Raw genomic sequence first — 18,862 nt, forward strand, 5'->3', positions numbered from 1 at the left:
AGTATTTGTTTTCAAAAATCACAGGCCTCTTACAGTATGCAAAACACTTTTTACCCTGTAGAGGTGAGGGTTGCAGTTTGATTCCAGTTTGTTTGGACAGGAGTGCTTTTATCCCAAGAAGCTAACCTACCAGTATAAATGCATAATCTAAATGTAGATATTTTCCTAAAATAAAAGTATTTAATCCGTCCTCTCTTTTCCTTTTTCAAAAAGAAAAAGTGTGCAAAGATTCTGTGCTATCTAAATAACCAAGTGTAATCAGTATTCTCCATCTTTCTGAAAGCTGCATCAGTAAAAATCTCTGAATTTTGAAAAATTTTGAATGATGACAAGATAATACTCAATGCTAAAATACTTTATAAATTAAGATAACTTGAAAGAGAATCCTGAAGTAAGCTATTGGTTAAAAAAAAAAAAAAAGTTGGCTGTATCAAAAAAGACACTTATCTGAACCTTAGTTAAGATTAATTTACAAATATACGTGCCCATTTGTTTCAGCTGAAATAAGATACCAGTTACCTTGCCTTATGTTTTCTTTACTATTGTGACTTCTTTTATTCTGTCTTTTCAGTTGTTCTGTGAGATCAACTTTTTTTTTTTTTTTTAATTGCAGGAAGTTAAACCCAATTTAACAGAAAGGATTCAAGATTATGATGTATCTCTTGATAAAGCTCTTGATGAACTCATGGATGGTGACATCATAGTTTTTCAGAAGTATGTATTTTAAGGAGCCAGCTTACTGCAGTTAAATCACCTGGTTCACTCTGAGTGCAGAACTTCTTTCAATTTAGCTGTTTTAATAAGAGCAAGTATCGTTTTCTAACGACAGACAAGTTCTCAGCAGTTCTCATTTGTTCATTCGAAGGGGAAATGAATAAATCTTGTTAGTATTTTAATTATCACATGCCACATTATTTAAGGAAAAGAAGTCTTCATCCTACTTTAGAAGACTTAGTGCTTATAATTACTAAAATCGGTTTTAATATTATCACAGAGTATGATTCAGCAATACATCCAAGTCCTGCAGCTTTTTTCCTGGAGCCACCATAACTCAGACACGAAGAGCCTACCTGCATTTCAAATGTTAGGCTCTGTACCATAACAAGGCTCTTGACTTGGAGCTCCTTTCAGCCTAGAACTAGACTGCTTTCCCTTTTTATTCATGCTCACAATAAGCTCCATATTGGCCTACAGTGATGAGATGCTCCTGATTCACCTGAGCATACGTGACTCAGGTGTACTGGGCCTTCAAGTGGAGCTTTCTCCAAGGCAGAAGGAGAACTCTTGTATCTTATATCCATTAAAGGGATCTTACTTAAGCTTGTCAGGGCTATAAATCAGCATTTCTATGCTCTCACTCCTGATGGTCACACCCAACTGTGTTGCTCTGTTTCTCTCCATGGGCTGACAGTGGGTGGAAGCCAGCTAGTCTATCTTCAGCACTCTTACCCCAGATTATGTGAGATGAATGTATTTCTCATGTCATGCCTTCGAACTCGCATTCCCTGTTGACCCAGTTGGTGTTATGCACCTTTGGCTGGCTGCTGACTTCTGGGTAAGTGCACAGCTTGTACCCTGGTGCTATTTCTCTGCTGAGAAGATAGGGGTACCAGTCAGTAGTGACCCAAACAAACATCTGTGCAGATGTTTCGCTTCTGTTGTTCAAGGGGTGCTGTTGTGCATCTGACCACTGTGCAAAGTCACGAATGCAGGAGCTTATAAAAAGTTTTGGCAGTGTGATAAAGGCATGCACTAATGTGCCAGGGGTGGTGAGGGAGGGGAAGAATACTGCTAGAATGCCTCTGTGAAACAAGTAGGATCAGTTTATTGCCAGACTATTAAATAAGCAAGCATAGTGTGTAAGTGCATTTGCTCTTGCACAGCACAGATGTATTCAAGGGTGTGGATCACTACTGACTATATTAGACCTACTGTGTATGAGTGGTGGCTCTTTAAAAAGGTTTCTTAACTGCATTTCTGTATTTCTCAACTGTTGCTGACTTACTGTAGAACATTTTTTTTAAAGCCCTAGCCACTTGTATGTGTAACAGTACAATATGTAATGATTTTGTTTGTCCACTTTTCTAGGGATGACCCAGAAAATGATAACAGTGAGCTACCAACAGCTAAAGAATACTTCAGAGACTTATATCATCGTGTGGATGTCATTTTCTGTGATAAAACCATCCCCAATGACCCTGGATTTGTTGTTACTTTATCCAATAGGATGAATTACTTTCAGGTGTGTATCCTATTTGTGTCTATGCATTTGTTTCCTTGTTATGAAAGTGACTTCTGCATTAGTTCACCAGCATGTTATACTTATTTTTTGAAAAGAGTAATTCTGTTCTTGTAAGTTTTTTGCATTGTGTCATGAAAAGCTTAAGCCATTAATGTTTGTGAGAATAAATATTTAATAATTTTAATATTATTAAAGGTGACTTTGCTTCCAGTTGTGTGAGAGAAAAAGATTTCTGTGAGATACTATTTTTAATTACTACACTAGTATTAATGATTTTAATATTGCTCAGTTTACTTAGATATTAGAAGAAAAGTCAGTCATATCCATTTTATGGTTTTAGTTTTACCAAAAAACTAAATTTGTAGACCAAAGTGCATTTTTACTTGCACAGTGTTGTTCAAGGCTCAGTGGCACTAGATCAATTCTGTTGTATTCATAAAGATAAAAGGTGACAATGGGATAATTAGAAGAGGAAAATGGGACAGTGAAACTGTAAAAAGTAATAATTTGGCTGATGTATTTAGCATCTGAGTAGATGTTGGTCACTACAGTTCTCCTACAGTTGCTTTTATCAGCATTTTATCAGCATCAAGAGTACATAAAACCAGACAAAATTTTATTTTCAGCCATTGAAGGCAGGAGTTTTGAGCATCTGAATGTAAAGGGAAAGTGAGAGATTATTCTTTTGCTATCCTGTTCTCATCATATCTGTCTTCCAGTGACTCACTTCCTCTTATTTCATTTTTACTTGAAGTGTAAGTTCTTCACAGCTTCTTTTGGCAGGGAAAAAATAGACCAAGGATTGCCATGCTTCTTGTGAGGCTGTGGCATGAAATACTCTAATGGGAATAATGTGGTGATATCACCAATCAAGCTAATTTTCTTAGGGTAAATTAAAAATCAGTTGGAAAAATGGGAATTTTCAAACGGCAACCCTCACTTATTTTCCCAATAATATTATAATTAAATAGAAAACAAAAGATGTGTAGAGCTATACTGAGACAGCAAGCTGTGGATTTTTTAGAGTTTTGGTGGCATTTATTGTAATAAAAGGAAATTTTTCCTCATTTTTTCTGCAATGTCTTTTTCTTTGTCAGCTATTTATGAGATAGTATGAAAACCAGAGCTATCGAAGTTTCTTTCGCCTAGGGGAAGTGGGCATAGGGGGTTTCTTTCAGAATTTCTATAGCCTGGTGTTCTATAAGTGGTATAGTGAATGATCACAGAGCAATATCATAACTGTTTGAAATATTCCAGAACTTAAAAAAAAAAAAAATTATTTCACAGGTTGCAAAGACAGTTGCACAAAGACTTAATACAGATCCAATGCTATTACAGTTTTTCAAGTCCCAGGGGTAAGTAGAATTTTATAAGTATAATGTTCTGTGTCTGATATATTCTTTAAAATACTTTGACCTAAAATATGTAGGTTACAGTTATTTCATAGTTTCTTCCACATTGCAAATTAATTCTTCACTAGTAAAATATTAGCATTCTGGCATGCACAGTGAGTGGCCTAGACAGTTTAAAGAAATAGAGTGGCTGGCTCCAGGGGCTCCATGAATTCGGAACTTTATAAGAAATTCAGCATCATTGAAAAAAGAGACTTTTTAAAGGATCATTATTTACACTAAATATCTAAAACTGTTCATTACTTTAAAGCCTTTCTATACAGGGCAAAGCTGTTAAATTATTAAGGTGTTAGGAAGTGCTGTTTCAGTGAATGCAGCTTTCTAGAATGAAGGAGACCATAAACAAATACACGTAAAAATAGTATTTTTGCTGTTGTTACATGTTATAAGTTTAAATGCAAGAGTTGCTTGACTTTTTTTTTTTTTTAGATTATTCTTTTTCTGAAAGTCTGCAAGTGAGGGTTTTAAAAGATGGCTGAGTTAATCTAACAAGTTTGCTGCTGCTGAAAGGAGCAGTTCTGCTTAAAGTTAATAAAAATGTACTTAATATTTTGATTTACTGTGCAGTGATGGATTATAGAGAGACATTTAAATTTTTCTTTTTTCTTGTGCAGTTATAGGGATGGCCCTGGTAATCCTCTTAGACATAATTATGAAGGTACTTTAAGAGATCTTCTCCAGTTCTTCAAGCCTAGGCAACCTAAGAAACTTTATTATCAACAGGTAAGAGTCTTTGTTTTTAGAGTGTGGATAAAAAAAAATTCTACTTTGTACAAAGCATGCCTAAAGTGTATCTTTTTTTCTTCTTCAAGCTCAAAATGAAAATAACTGATTTTGAAAACAGAAGAAGTTTTAAATGCATATGGCTAAATAGCCAGTTTAGGGAAGAGGTGAGTAAGATTGGCTGTGCTCTATTTATTGCCATTTCTTTTTCAAAGCCAGTACAGTTGTGGTAATGTTGCAGTTTATTTGTCAATTGTCTTTGGACAGCATGGAATTAGAACAGAGTTGCATCTTTTCAAAAAAAAAAAAAAAAAATACTGGTTCTTAACAAAAATTTTGAAGTTAAAGTTGTTGTTCACTTTAGTAATTGTTGTCTTTTAAAGATGGGCTTGTACTGAAAATAAAAATCCTATATGTTCTGTGGTCTAGTATGGTTATTTACATTTTCAGCCTTTCTAATAATTATTTTGTTCTAAACACTACACAGGAAATAACACTATATCCAGACAAGCATGGGTGTGTACGGGACCTGTTAGAAGAATGTAAAAAAGCTGTAGAACTCTCTGAAAAAGGTTCAGGGAAATTAAGGTAAAGCTGGAAGATTCTGGATTTCATTTATGTCATCATGTGAATTTAATGTGGACAAGTATCTTTTCAATTTAAATACTGTGGAAACCAGTTATTATGTTAAGAAAGATACTGAGAGCCTCAGGATTCTCATTGTTAGAGTGTTTTTAAATATGGATAGAAATTTTATGTAATTATTTAGCATTTCATAAAGTTGTATTCTAGAGACACACAGGATTCATCAACGGCAATTGTAAACTCACAATGAAATAATTGTTTCCAATGCAAACATTTCATGCTATTCATTTCTCAGGAATTAAAGACTGGTCATTTTGAAAAGAGTTTAAAAAGTAATTTAAATTAAAATCCATTGTCCTGTAATTGCACGTACTGTTTTTTTTTGATTTTTTTTTTTTTTGGTTTTTTTTTCAGTAAGCCAGAAAATTGTATCCCTAATAAGTCTGCACCTTAATTTTTAGTAAAGACTGTACTGGTAAAGCTGAAAATTCAATAGCAGTGTCTGTTTCTATTATGACTGCATTAATCTTCCTTGAGGTTTGGCTTGACTTTTTAATACTTTTCCTGTTTGTTTATTTTTAAGGCTGCTAGAAATTGTAAGTTACAAAATAATTGGCGTCCATCAGGAGGATGAGCTGTTAGAGTGTTTGTCACCTGCAACAAGTCGAACGTTTCGAATAGAGGTAAATGCTATTTTCTTTAAAAAGCTTAGAAGCTCTGGCTTTGAGAAAAGAAAGTCTTTCAGGTGGTAAATATGCTTTTCTGCATTCTGATTTTCAACTACTGGGATATTTACAGCAGGCTACCTCACATAGTAATAGATGTGTATTTTGTAAGGTAATTCTTCAAACATTTTCCTTTTGTTTTCTTTTGTTTCGTCTGCTTCCCTGTAATGATTCCATGCTTTCATTTTTATATATGTTTTTATAAAAAGATGTGAACACTTGGCAAGGTTCCTGTCCACAGGAAATTTGCCTCCTTAGCAGTAATTCGAAGGTTTGTCTGGGGACTCAAGGTGTAAATATTTTTGCTCATAACTCACTTTCATACTCTAAACTTAAGTTGTCTAGAAGGGTTTGTTTTATTTTCAGCTAAGGTTTGGCTTTCTAAGCCAAAGTTTGTTACTCATTGTGTGATTATTCTAAACACATCATCTTGCAAACATTTTTACTTTCCCCAATGATCAGGGAAAAAAAAAGTTTTCAATGTAAAGCTGTAATGAGAAGAATATGGGTAAATTTGTGATTTTTTTAAAATTATTATTATTAATCAGAGCTTATGGAAGATTCTATGTTAGAAAAGCCATCCAGGAAAGCCGGGACTGTTTTATTGAGTAGGAGAAGCCAAAATATATCATGTTGGAGATGATTCGTGTAAAGAGGCTTTGTCAGATGGGGTGGTTCTTTTGAGTACTTTTAAGTTGAATTGGTTTCTATCAGTAGCAATACACTAATTGTGCTTTTAGCTAAATAATATGTTAATTTTTTGTGGATATTTTAACTGGTTTTAGTCATAATTTTATGTCCGCATCTAGGAAATTCCTCTGGACCAGGTAGATATAGATAAAGAAAATGAGATGCTAATCACAGTGGCACATTTCCACAAAGAGGTTTTTGGGACATTTGGAATTCCATTCTTGCTGAGGATACACCAGGTACAGTATTTCTCCCTTTTTCCCCTATGGGATTATTTTTATGGCATTTTCTTAAAGTTGTGTACAATGAAACATTAGTATAAAAAGTGTATGGGAAAATATCACTCCTGTAGAAAAGTTTTTGCCCCAGATATGCCTCTTCATGATTAAATCACTTTACCACCTCAGTTCTCTTTTGCATATACAGTGTGTTCAGTCTTCAAGGCTAAGACTGCCTTTCAGTGAGTATGTGAAATGTCTAGAAAGTTGGGCTTCAGGAACAGCCAGAGACTGAAAGTACTATAACTGTAGTATTAAACAAACAAACAAACCAGAATCTTTATTTCTAATACATTCTTAGTTATGTGTGAACTTGTTCCCAAAAATGAAGAAAAGCATTTAGGCCGTTGTTGCTGGGCTTCTTTTTGAGACGCATGTGACTGAATTTCTGAGTTGGTTTCCTTTCTTGAACATTTTCTAGGATGACTTTCTATTTCATTTCTATTTCATATTTTTGCACTGTATTTCCCTGTCTGTAACAGCTGATATATTACCGATCTTTTAAGTCGATGCAATCCAGCACTTTTTTGAGGAGTTCATACACAGTATGCAGAAAAATACTACAAAGAAGTTATTAGTTGAGGAGAAAAAATCACAGGTTTAGAGGTTTACAAAAGTAATATGCTCAGGAAAGATATATATACTTTTTAATTTCTGTTTTGCTGCTAATTTTCTAATTTTTGTTTCGTAACTGTAACCTGACTTACATGTATCAGTGCTATGCAGTTACAAGTGCTTGGTCACTTTGAGACAATTTGTGTAATGAGGAATTGATAAGACTTACTAAATTTATAGCAAGTTGTATGACGTTTTGTGTCATAGTGGGTGATGTTGACATTTCCGTAATTTTGAAAATAACAGAGATTAAGATATGCAGTGTATTTCAATGTAGCTTGAAGTATGAAGTATAAACATCTTTTTCATAAACTTTTTTGATACTGAAAATCTTACTGAAATTATTAGGGTGAACACTTCAGAGAGGTTATGAAGCGGATTCAGACAATGCTGGACATACAAGAAAAAGAATTTGAAAAGGTAATGACATTTGGAAGAGTTCTTATTGCTGCTTGTAGACTCTAAATAAGCTTATTTTAAAAAGCTGTAACAGCGTAGATTTGATATGAGTATAGATTTTGATTCATAGAACAGTTGGTTGACTTAAATAGTGCCTTTTCTGTGAATAGTTAGGTAGGATGTGTGGGAGTAATACTTTTGTCTTGGCATCAAACTCTTTTCAGCAAGGCTATGAAGTGACTTAGAAAAGCTTAGAGGGAACAGGACCTCTAGAGGTCATCCGCTCCAGCCTCCTGCTCAGTGCAGAGGTAACTTCAAACTTGAATCAGTTTGCTCAGGGCCTTCCCTAGCTGCGTTTTGAAGATTTCCATGAATGGGAATTCTACCACATTCTGGACGACATATTTCAGACCTTTACAACTATCATTGTGAACACTTTTTTTTTTTCCCCCCTCCTTACATGCAATCAGAATTTCCCGTTTGCTGCAACTTGTGATGGTTGGCCCTTTTGCTGTGCACCTCTGAGAAAAGTCTGCTGTCTTACGTTCTGTAACACCTTCAGTCAGTCACCTTCAGCCTGGAAATCCCAGTTAGTCTTTTCTTCCTCTGGGCTAAAGAATCCCATTTCCCTTAGTTTTTAGTATGCCATGTGCTCCAGCCCCCTGTCTTACTGGACCTGTGCTAGACGGGCAACAATCTGTTGCCATCTATTTTGCACCGGAGAATTGAGTAGAGGAAAATAATCACTTCCCTTGACCTACTAGCTACACCTTTTTTAATACAGGCTGGTATGTGGTTATCTTTCATCACCCCCAAGGACACTGTACATACAAACTTGTCCACCAGGAGCCCCAGGTCATCTTCTGTGCAGCTGTCCCCCAGCCAGTCGGTTCCCAGCCTGTTCTGGGATTGTTTTCGCCATGTGCAGGATTTTGCATTTGTCACTGTTGAACTTGGTAAGGTTTCGGTCAGCCCATTCCTTCAGCTTCTCGAGGCCCCCATGACTGGCAACTGTGCCTTCCCACGTGTCAGCCACTTCCCCCGATGTGGTGGTGTCCAGGTGTCCTGAGCGTTCATCTTGTCCTGTTGTCCAGGTTGTTGATGAAGATTTATAAACAGACTTGGCATCTGTATCAAGTTCCCCTGAGAAGTACCACTCATAACCAGCTGCGAATTAGATTCTGAAGTTAGACTTGCAGGCTTTATTTTCATGCTCTATCTTAACAGTTTTCTTCCTGTTTGTAGTTTAAATTCGCCATTGTAATGATGGGCCGACACCAATATCTCAATGAAGATGAGTATGAAGTGAACTTGAAAGATTTTGAGCCCCAACCTGGTGAGTTGTTAGCCAACCTGATTATTCTTTCAAGATGCTGAAGTTACTCTGCCAGTGGTTAGGATGTGGTTATCCTTAACTCTGGATTCAGAAACAGATGGATTGTCCTTTGTACATGAAATATGTTATATGTAATAATTAAGTATTTATATCCACTGTTTATATGCACGCTTAGTGTTAAGTGTGCATCTTAGTCTGAGAGTACATATTTTTATATACATATAAATTACTTAAGGGAGAATGTGTTTCTTTGTGAGTTAGAAGTTTGCATTTGAGTGACCAAGTGGCTCATATATTAGTATAACATATTTTACAAAAGAAGGGAGTTGCCATGTTAGTTGCACTAGACGTTTGCACTAGATCATCTGATCCTCTGTACATTTGGTTCTCATATTGCTATTGGAATATGTGCTCATATTATTCCTAAAAAATATTAAGTTGCATTCTCCTAAATTTTTTTAACTTAAGTGTGCTGTGAAGAGGTATTTGAAGTCTCATATTCATTGAAGACATTCTTGTTCTTTTTTTGTATTTCCAATGAATATGAAGAATCTCACTAAAATATTACATACGTGAATAGGATACCGTTTAAATTTTCTTTGAAGTGATTCATCAGGCTACAAATGCAACTTTATTCTGAATTTGTCTGTGGAGGTGGTCCACCATCTTGTTTACCTGACCAATATTTAAAGCTCCATTCTCTTGGGAACTTACACACAGGAGAAGGCAAGTTAATCTTTCTGGAAGTCCTCCATAGTCATGGAGGGTTCCAGTTGGGAATGGCACCTTTGAATTTGCAGGCAGGGCTCTGTGGAAAGCCTTGAATTCCTGGTTTTTCCCATGCTCAGTTGCCTGGGGTTTTTTTTTTGGGGGGGGGGGGGATGTTTAGTTTTGTTGTTCTTGTGGGCTGCTCTGTCTCCTAGAAATGAGACTGAGGACACCTTGCTCTCTGCAGTTCCATTTTTCTGACAGTTATGAGCTCTGTTCTTTGTTGGTGGGGTATGTTAGGGCCAGACACCAAACATTCTCTGCTTTTCTTCAAGCTCTGCTTTTGATTTGTTCAACAGTTGTAAAGAAATCCTGTAACTATGCATTTAATTTAAAATCCCCAGAGCCTTGGGCCTTGCACCATTAATGAGTACTTTCCAGGAACCCAGCAAAAAGTCATCACATCATGGTATTTTATGCAGCTGGGTTTAGGGCTCATGGCTGGGAATATGAGGTGGCTTGCCCAACTCTGAATATTTGCATCTGAACAAGTCATCTATGAGCAGAGGCAGCGGCGTTCAGGAGAGAAGTGCAGCTTGCCCCACTGGTGGGGCCTGTTTTTCTGCACTAACTGTGAGTGGTCTCTAGAGGACTAGCTTGGAGATGGACATGTCCACGTGGACAGCTAAACCCTCTCCTATTTGTTCAGAGTAGGCAGAGTCCTGATTTTGCTGTGTAAGTCATCTTTGAGAGCTGGGAAGGGGAATCCAATAATCTGAAACAGCCTCTTGGACTATGTGAGTAAAGCTAGAGGCAGTATTGTCAAAGCAACGTGAAATATTAGCCAGGTATGCTAGGTCAGAAGTACAGAATATGGCAGAACATTGAAAAAGGGAAAACTTGAACTGCTGGAAGAAGAAATTGTAGGGCATCTGAGACTAATGGATTTTAATTTGAGAGTTTACAGGAAATTGTCCTTTCAATATAATACACTTCGATAGAATTCATTCCCCTTGAAACTCACAGTTGGGGTGATAATATGATACTCTTATGCCTTCATATGTAAATAATATTTGAAGGTGTAAGGCTCACAGGTTTTTACAAGTGTCAAATTTTAACATGTTAGACTGATAGAACTAAACCTTTAGCCCTCTAATTTGATCAAAGTAGTGCATGACAGTAGTTCCCCATCTCCTTTTAAAAAGATTCACTCTAACAATATTGCATGTCTAAATTCTAATCTAGAAATTCATTTTTTAAAAAATTACTCCGCTAGCTAACTTTGCTGGTGCTAACAGCATGGGGACTCATGTCTGTCTTTAAAAGCTGTTAAAGTTAGCTCAGTGAGGTTGTCAGTTTTTTTATATTTGACATTGATCAATATGTTAAACAAAAAGAAAAATCATTTTGATCAAGGAAAATACATCCAAAAATACAGATACATGCGAGTAAAAAGGTCATGTATTTTATACTTGGGTCATTGTAGTTGATGGTTTTGAATGTAGGAATGTACATATCTTGCTGTAGGGCCTTTTAGTTTCTGCCTTTATCATTTCACTTCAAAGAACATTTGATGCTCTGCACTGAGAATGTCTTAAAAGGGAGTTTCTCCCATTTGTAAGAAGTATGTGGACTCTGTTTTTTGATTAAAAATTAGCAATAGATAAAATAATACTGAGTTGAACAAGTGAAAAATTGTTTTCTTTATACTCCAAATATGGCTGTAAAATTTTTTCAAAAGACAAATATGAGCTCAATTGCATGATTTTCTAATTAACCAACTGTTTGCATTTTACATGTATTTAAAGAATATTCCCATTTAAACCAGGTGATAAACTTTAACCACAATTTTTTTACTTTAGCACACATTGCACTGCTGTGAACTCCTGTAAGTGACTGAAGAGGATGAAAACCAGCTAGCTGATCCAGAAACAGCTGTAGGATGTATTACTGAAAGTAAAGCAGTAGTCGTGAAAGCAGTCCTATGGTTGTGGGCTGTAGGACTGTTCTGCAGCCCACTTCTGTGCTGTAAAATTCCTAGCAAACCAGGAACAGGGCACACAAGAGTAGTTTGTGTAAAGGAAAGTTTTCAACTTAGTCTTAAAACTTCATTATTTTTTTCTCTTTTCTTTTCTAGGCAACATGTCTCATCCGAGGCCATGGCTAGGGCTTGACCATTTCAATAAAGCCCCAAAGAGAAGTCGCTACACTTACCTTGAAAAAGCTATTAAAATCCATAACTGACTTACTTAACCAGATTGTCAAGGCAAGGGACAAAAATAAGTGTGTGTGTGCACCTTTTTAACAACTGTAGAACTTTGGTACACGTGCACTATATCTGAAGTCTTCAGCAAGAGGATTTGCTGCTGATGTTAATTTTATTTTGTTGAGGCTGTTCAGTTTGGCTTCTCTGTATCTATTGACTGCCCTTTTTGAGCAAAATGAAGGTGTTTTTATAAAGCTTGGATGCCAATGAGAGTTATTTTATGGTAAACGTAATGCAAGGCAATTGTCAGCATAATGAGGGAAGAGTTTAGTAGAACAGTTGACATTGGCAAAATATTTGTCTGTAGTACGTTTATAGATGGCATAAGCTGGCTGGCTGCCCTTCCTGGTGTGGTATTCACCATCACTGCAGCTAGTAAGTCTTATGTTTAGACTCACATCAGATTTATTTCCTTCAGTTATACTTTAAATGACATTTTTGTGCATTTGTAAATGCAAAAAACTCACATCATCAATAAATAGCAATCTCTACTTCATTGTGTACATTGTTGGCACTTATTCGGGATTTTTGTCTCCTCCAGCTGCATAGAATATTTTTTAATGAACTAGTTTTCATTTAATTTAGTCACTACTCTGCATCCCATTTTGCCAAGTGGATGCCCTGAATCCTAAAAAGAGATATTTGGGTCTTTTTATTAAATTTTCAACGATTGAGAAATACAGTTGAGATTTATTATGCCATCATCTGGCAAACAGAATGACACTCAAAGTTGGCAAAAGCAAGTGAAAGGACTATAAATATCATTAATTTAGCTAACGTGGGAAGAGATGGGGAAAACACAAGAAATAGCCTTTTAGCACAGAGGGCATGCTCACTAGCGTTTAGTAAGCTGTTGACTTTGTATAAAAAAGGAGGGGAAAAAAAAAGAAAAAAAGAATAAATGAAATTGTATATTTAATGAATGAACATGTACAATTTAACACTTGGAGGTTAATTTTGTTGGGTGAGTCTGCAAGTGAATTTCACTGATGTTGATATTCATTGTGTGTAGTTTTATTTCAATCCCCAGACTGCTTCCTTTCTTTTTTTTTTTTTTTTTTTTCCTGGAGCTAATGCCAGCTGCGTATCTAGTTTTGAGTGCAGTAAAGATAGAATCAGCAATTCACACTTAATTTTACATTCTTTTCCAGTATTTTATTTTGTTTCTGTAGCCGCAGTGTACAACAACTCTTCCTGTATATTGCCTTTTTTTGCTGGAAAATGTTGTATGTTGAATAAAATTTTCTATAAAATTTTTCTTCGGTGAGTGATGACATGGACGTTGAAGAAGATTTCTCCTCTCCTTGGAAATACAGTTTGGGAAATGTTTTTTTCATTTGTGAGGTTTTGCTGAAGGTGTGTGTTCTTTCTTCAGTTTGACAATTGTATAACCCTCATCTTGGTTGTTTTTGGAGTTCTGGGGGAACTTATGGGTTTTTTTGTTCAATTGTTTTGGGTTTGGGAATTTTGTTTTGTTTTGTTTTTTATCCTCCTAACTGGTCACATTTGAGCTTAAGATATAAAAGGTTTTCCAGGAAGGAACCATACCATGTACAAGTAAGATGAATGGAAAAATTATTTTACTAGTTTGTTTGTAAAGCTTGTAGTAGAGTCGTTGTGGTAGACTTGACTCTGCCTGCCTGTACAAAATTTTGTGGTCCAGATTCTCAAGTCTAATATTATAAATGGTGTAAAGTAAAATTTGGAGTCTCTAAAGGTAAGCTCTCTTAATAGAGTAATAGATTCCCATTGTAATGTGTTCCTTGTATGCATAACCAAAACAAAAAGTTCTCAGAAGCTTCCTTTTCTCAGACCTATCAATAAACATTTAATAGGGGTTATATACATGTGATGGCCTTTATACTTTTTTCTGAGATGGGTTCTGGTGGTTACTGAAAACACCAGCAAGTATTTTTTTAATTAAATTTTAAGATAGATTTCATTCTTTTAGCTTTAAAATTAGTTTAATCTCTCAAGTTTTAGATATGTTTGGGTTTCTTTTAATTTATATTTTGTGGTGCTTTTAACTGTCTCTTATTTCCAATCAAGGCAAACTAATTGTTTACATTTTTTTTTAAAATCATCTGAGTATGTAGGTTACAGGTAGAGGGAAGTGCTTAAATGGCATGCCTTAAACAGATAAAGTTTTCCTTTGATCTGTATTTGCATTGGACTGGTGAGAATTATAAAAGAATCCAGGGTAACTGGTGTTTTTTACTAGTACTTGGATTGTGTCTACAGGTTTTCAGTAAATGTCAGGATTTGTATTCAGAATATTTCTGTAAAATTAGATATTCTGATCAGCAGTAGTATGCCCTAATTATATTTTGTGAATTTAATGTTATGGTAGACTGATAGAAAATTGAGCTTGTTTCTGAATGTCACTAAGTATTCACATAATATATGGGATGTTGATGGATTTTAGGGAATATCTTAAATCACAATACTTCATGTTTCAGAAGAAAATATTGCTAACAAAAAGTAAATTTTGGGTGCCTTTTGATTTTTAGATGACTAGTTTTTACATGCTTCAGTATTGTGCTATTCCCACACAAATTTTGGAAAGAAAATGAATACATTAAGGCATTCCGTATGCACTGTTTTCAATAACTGAGGTTTTTTTATGAAATTTTTTTTGGAGCACAAGTAACTTGTTACTCAAATATGGAAACACAACTCAGAAGAGAAGAGGAAGACAGGATGTTATCTCAGGTGCAGTATTTTTTGTGTAGTTCATTCTAAAAATTTACAAGAATATAATCTTAAATTACTGTGCTTTCCATTTCTTATTCATATTTTGGAATTACTTGGATTACAGACACTGAATTCATTAAATTAACTTGATGATAATAAGTGTTAAGCAATAAGGATGTAATTACATGGTACGCAGGATCACAGCAACATGATGCTAATGGCCCACCTGAATTCTTACTATGAGAATAGCAAGAATTGTTCCTGTAAATTTACCTAGTGCCTTTTATTCTAAAGGATTCCAAAGCATTCTATGAAATCTAAGCAAATCACACCAGTGAATAGTTTCCGGCTAGAGAGTAACAGCCAACAAACACCCTTCACACGAGAAGGCTCGGTTAGCAACACCAGGACGAAATTGTACTGCTGCAAGACGTGCCGCAGGGATCAGGCGGAGTTGTGGCGAAGGACGTGCGGAGTGTGCAGTACTGTGTACTGTATCTACCTCAGCTACTGCCCCGCGGAGCTGGCGCGCTGGATCCGAACCTCCAGCTCCAGAGAGCCCGTTGCAGACCTGACGCTTGGACCACTGTCTGTCCTGTGGGTTTTGTGCTGGCTGCAGATGTCAGTACGTAGATCTAAGCTATGCTGTGTTTTTGCTATTTAATATCCTTGTAAGAAATCATTTTCTGTAGGAACTGTATATATTGTAAATAAAATAGACTAGGATAAACACTGGATTTGTGTCTTGTCAATTCATTTTAGAAAAGATCTGAATCAAAAGCGAATGCATTGCTCAGAAGTCAAGGTAATTTTGATTTAGGGACATAAATCAACCAATTTTTTTGTCAAAAATGACATTTATAATGTAAATAGAGCAGACCAGAAGGTAAATGCAGAGTTCTGTGGGAGTTCCAGTGTTTTTAAGTTTTCTTGTTTCCTCTCCCAGAGGAATTAAACTGAAATATTTGAACTATTTGTCAGTGTTGTATGTGTGCTGGGGTGGGTGTGTGTGTGTGTGCGCGCGTGTGCGCGCGCCTGTGTGTGTATTTCATTGTTTTCTTATAAAGAAGCCTGACCTTTAGGGTCAGAAAAAGGGAAAAATGCTTAAGTCTGATGTGCCTGAATCTGGATTCAAATCTGTGCTCCACTTAATTTCTGTCCCAGGTGATTTTAAGGTTAGGTCTGTGCCAAGCAGAGCAGGAAATTAAATTTGTTAACCACGAGGCTGTAGCTGGAAGCTTTTCTTTCTCATAAAATACATGTGTAAACTATTGTTACTCCACATATTGGTGCAAAAAGGATCTAACTACTTCTGGTCAATGCCTACTGCACATCTTAAATTAAATATATAATTTTTATGTATATATTCACATTTCTTTCTTTGTGTATATATGCATCTTTCCTCCTAAGTAGTATCCAACTTTGTATATTTACAGCTACTAAAGAGTCAAGTCAGTCATAACATTTTAAAAATCCCTGAAACAATACAAAATGTGTTTGGCTGAGATCTGCTTGGCTGCTTCTCTACTTCTTCACTGTAGTGGTATTTCCCTTTAGGTCAAAGTGGTAAGTATTTTGGGTCACTGGAGCGAGCATGGAGAGTTATTGACCTTGTTCCCAAGTGAGAGCCAGGTCAGCCACTCTTCGAATTGCTTTCATTTCATCATCATTTCTGCCGCATGGGTTGAGAAAGCTATCAGGAGTCAATTCTGGTCTTCCTGCAGATCCATGGAAGCAGTCAGAAAAGTTCCTTGATAGAAATATCTCGCTTGAGAAATTGCATTACCAAGCTTGTGCTCCTCTCAGAGGTCCCAAGTTTTAAATAATGTGAATATTGTAAGAGCCCATGAATTCTTCAATCAAATGCTCCCTGCATGCACCTAGTTAATAGCTTGGTATTCACTCATGTTTTTTGGTCTGCTCAGCATTTCAGAGAACTTCAAGGAGACAGTCTTCAAATCATTTAAAATCTTTTGTGGTCTAAATCTCTCTCTTTTTTTTAGCTATACTAGTGAAGACTGCCAGAAGGACAGGAGCCCCGTGCTGTTCTGTGGAGATGCTACCACAGCAAGGTACAAAACCTGTTCAGATTGAGAGAGAGGATTCTGAGGACAGGGAGCTGGTGTGGATGGATGGGTAAGAGATTAATAACAGCATTTATCCTTAATCCAACAGAACTCAGTTGGGGTCAAAGTGTTCAGCTTCCCCGAGGGTTGTACTGAACATTTCTATTACAGCCAGCCTATAGATATATCTGATTGTTTAGTATGAAAATTCAAATGCAGATAATGGACAGCTTGTTTCCAAGCAGCTTAAGTCACCACCTGCTTTGTTTTTGATTGGGCCAACAAGGGATCTGCTAATTAAGCAGCAGGATACATGCTAAATACAGCAGTGTAAGAGGCAGGCATACCCTTCTGTAACATTTTTAAGTTCTGAGAAAGGTCTGTTGAAAAGGATGTGTTAGATGGGACCACTCTGGCAGTAAATCTCAGTTCAGGCTAATTGATGTATGGATTTTCTGTTCAGCATTTGAGCATTATAGCTAAAGGCCTGTGGAGCACTGAATCATAATGTGCTTGCTCTAAAATGATTTCTGCTATGCTGCTAGCAACGTGGTTTTCTTATACAGTACCTTTTCCTTTTGCTGTTCAGAAAAGGAATGAGTCTTTTTCGATTTGTGAAGCCTACTAGGCTGAAACTTCAGGCTGCTGCCCTAGCACAAATGCAAGCTTGGTCCATGCACGTAGCTTTGATTTGCCCGAAAAATAGTTGCTAAACACATTTTACGTCCATTGATGCAAATATGCTTTTTTCCCATGCCATGCTATTCTCCATATTTTAAACACTGGAGTTCTGCTACTTGAACCAAAACAAAAGTCCACGGACAAATCCACGCTCGTTTAGTTAAAGCCATTTTAAAATGTGCTATTAGCTAAATAGATACTATTGGTAATAAAGACAAGCTCCAAGTAATTTAAAGTTAATGCATACTGAGAAATGCTATTCTGGCAACTCCTTTCTACTGCATTCTTCAAAGTTAATGTTTTTTAAAAAGCTAGGTTTTAATATCCATAGTTTCCACTTTTCAGAATTGTGATCTTACTTATAATAGTGCCATCCAATGGAAAATAAGTAGTATTGCATGGATGTTATGGCATGTGTGTGTCTATTAATCATACAAGTTACCTCTGCTGGGAAACGTGCTGTATCGAATTTGGGCAGTATTTGACTTGAACAGCAACAAATGCAGGAAACATCTGGAGACAGTGGTGCTACCTAGAGCTTACGGGCATCAGTAGTGCCTAGAGCGTTTAATAAGCAGCCTCGCTGATGCAAGTACATAGTGAAACGTGACCCATGACTGTGTTACTAGTGACCATCCATGAGAGAAGAGTGTGTGTGTGGGGGGGAAGCCTGTTGGTTTTCTCATCAGTTTTGCAGAGATGCTGAATGGCTGTCAGTAAATGACTTTTTATTTTATTTTATTTTAGTTTTAGAAAGGGGTCTCCCTGTAAGTATATATTCAAAGTGCATAGGAGTTGTAAATGAGGCAACTAATACATAAAATTTTAGGGTGTAGGGAAGCCTAGGAATAGGAAATAAATCAATGCACCCACTTTTTAATTTTTTTTTTCTAATAGTAGTAATATCTTTCTGGTAGCTACAATTAAATCCTTCCCTGGCTTTCTCTAGTAAGCATTTGTTTGGATGTTAAGGCTGTAATCAAATAAAAGTTGTACAGGTAGGTTTTAATTACTGTAGTTTTTGAGAGCAAATCAGTAATTAAAGCCTCAATTTCTAGCTAGGATTTTATTCAGTCTTTTCAAAAACAGCTGCAGTTATACAATTAATTAAAAAATATATGTACAAAGAAGAAAGGTGCTGTTTCCCAAAGCAAGCATGGATTGTCCCAAGTTATGCATTCACCCTTCAAGGATTTCTTTCCGCTTCATTGCAACAAAGTTCAGGCTTCTGGGTGTAGTTGTTGGACAAAAACTGTGGATAGATGCAAAAGAGAAGTATTAATTTCTGCGGTCTTTAGGAAATTGAGAGTGATGAGGGATTTCACAGGACTGGCACTAGGTCCCGTACTTAGATCAGACCTAAAGGTTGATCTGTGTGAAATAATCAGTATGTTTAAACTCGGTCTGAAAACACACCTCCTTCTCAGCAGGGAAGAGGCAAA

General features: G+C 36.2%; 1 protein-coding gene across 1 annotated transcript in view; it reads left to right on the top strand.

The window, feature by feature from the left end:
- Positions 1-15,408, top strand: part of USP7 (ubiquitin specific peptidase 7) — a 76,933-nt gene extending 61,525 nt beyond the window's left edge. Inside the window, exons 22-32 of the mRNA XM_064520411.1 lie at positions 614-714; positions 2,089-2,242; positions 3,530-3,597; positions 4,269-4,377; positions 4,467-4,544; positions 4,865-4,965; positions 5,546-5,645; positions 6,497-6,616; positions 7,619-7,690; positions 8,915-9,005; positions 11,851-15,408. Of these exons, the coding sequence (XP_064376481.1) occupies positions 614-714; positions 2,089-2,242; positions 3,530-3,597; positions 4,269-4,377; positions 4,467-4,544; positions 4,865-4,965; positions 5,546-5,645; positions 6,497-6,616; positions 7,619-7,690; positions 8,915-9,005; positions 11,851-11,957 (1,101 nt within the window). The 3' untranslated portion in view covers positions 11,958-15,408. The remainder of the gene's footprint in view (positions 1-613; positions 715-2,088; positions 2,243-3,529; positions 3,598-4,268; positions 4,378-4,466; positions 4,545-4,864; positions 4,966-5,545; positions 5,646-6,496; positions 6,617-7,618; positions 7,691-8,914; positions 9,006-11,850) is intronic.
- Positions 15,409-18,862: the final 3,454 nt, after the last annotated feature.

This window comes from Dromaius novaehollandiae, chromosome 14 (assembly GCF_036370855.1).
Source record: "Dromaius novaehollandiae isolate bDroNov1 chromosome 14, bDroNov1.hap1, whole genome shotgun sequence".
In the NCBI taxonomy this organism is placed as follows: Eukaryota; Metazoa; Chordata; class Aves; order Casuariiformes; family Dromaiidae; genus Dromaius; species Dromaius novaehollandiae.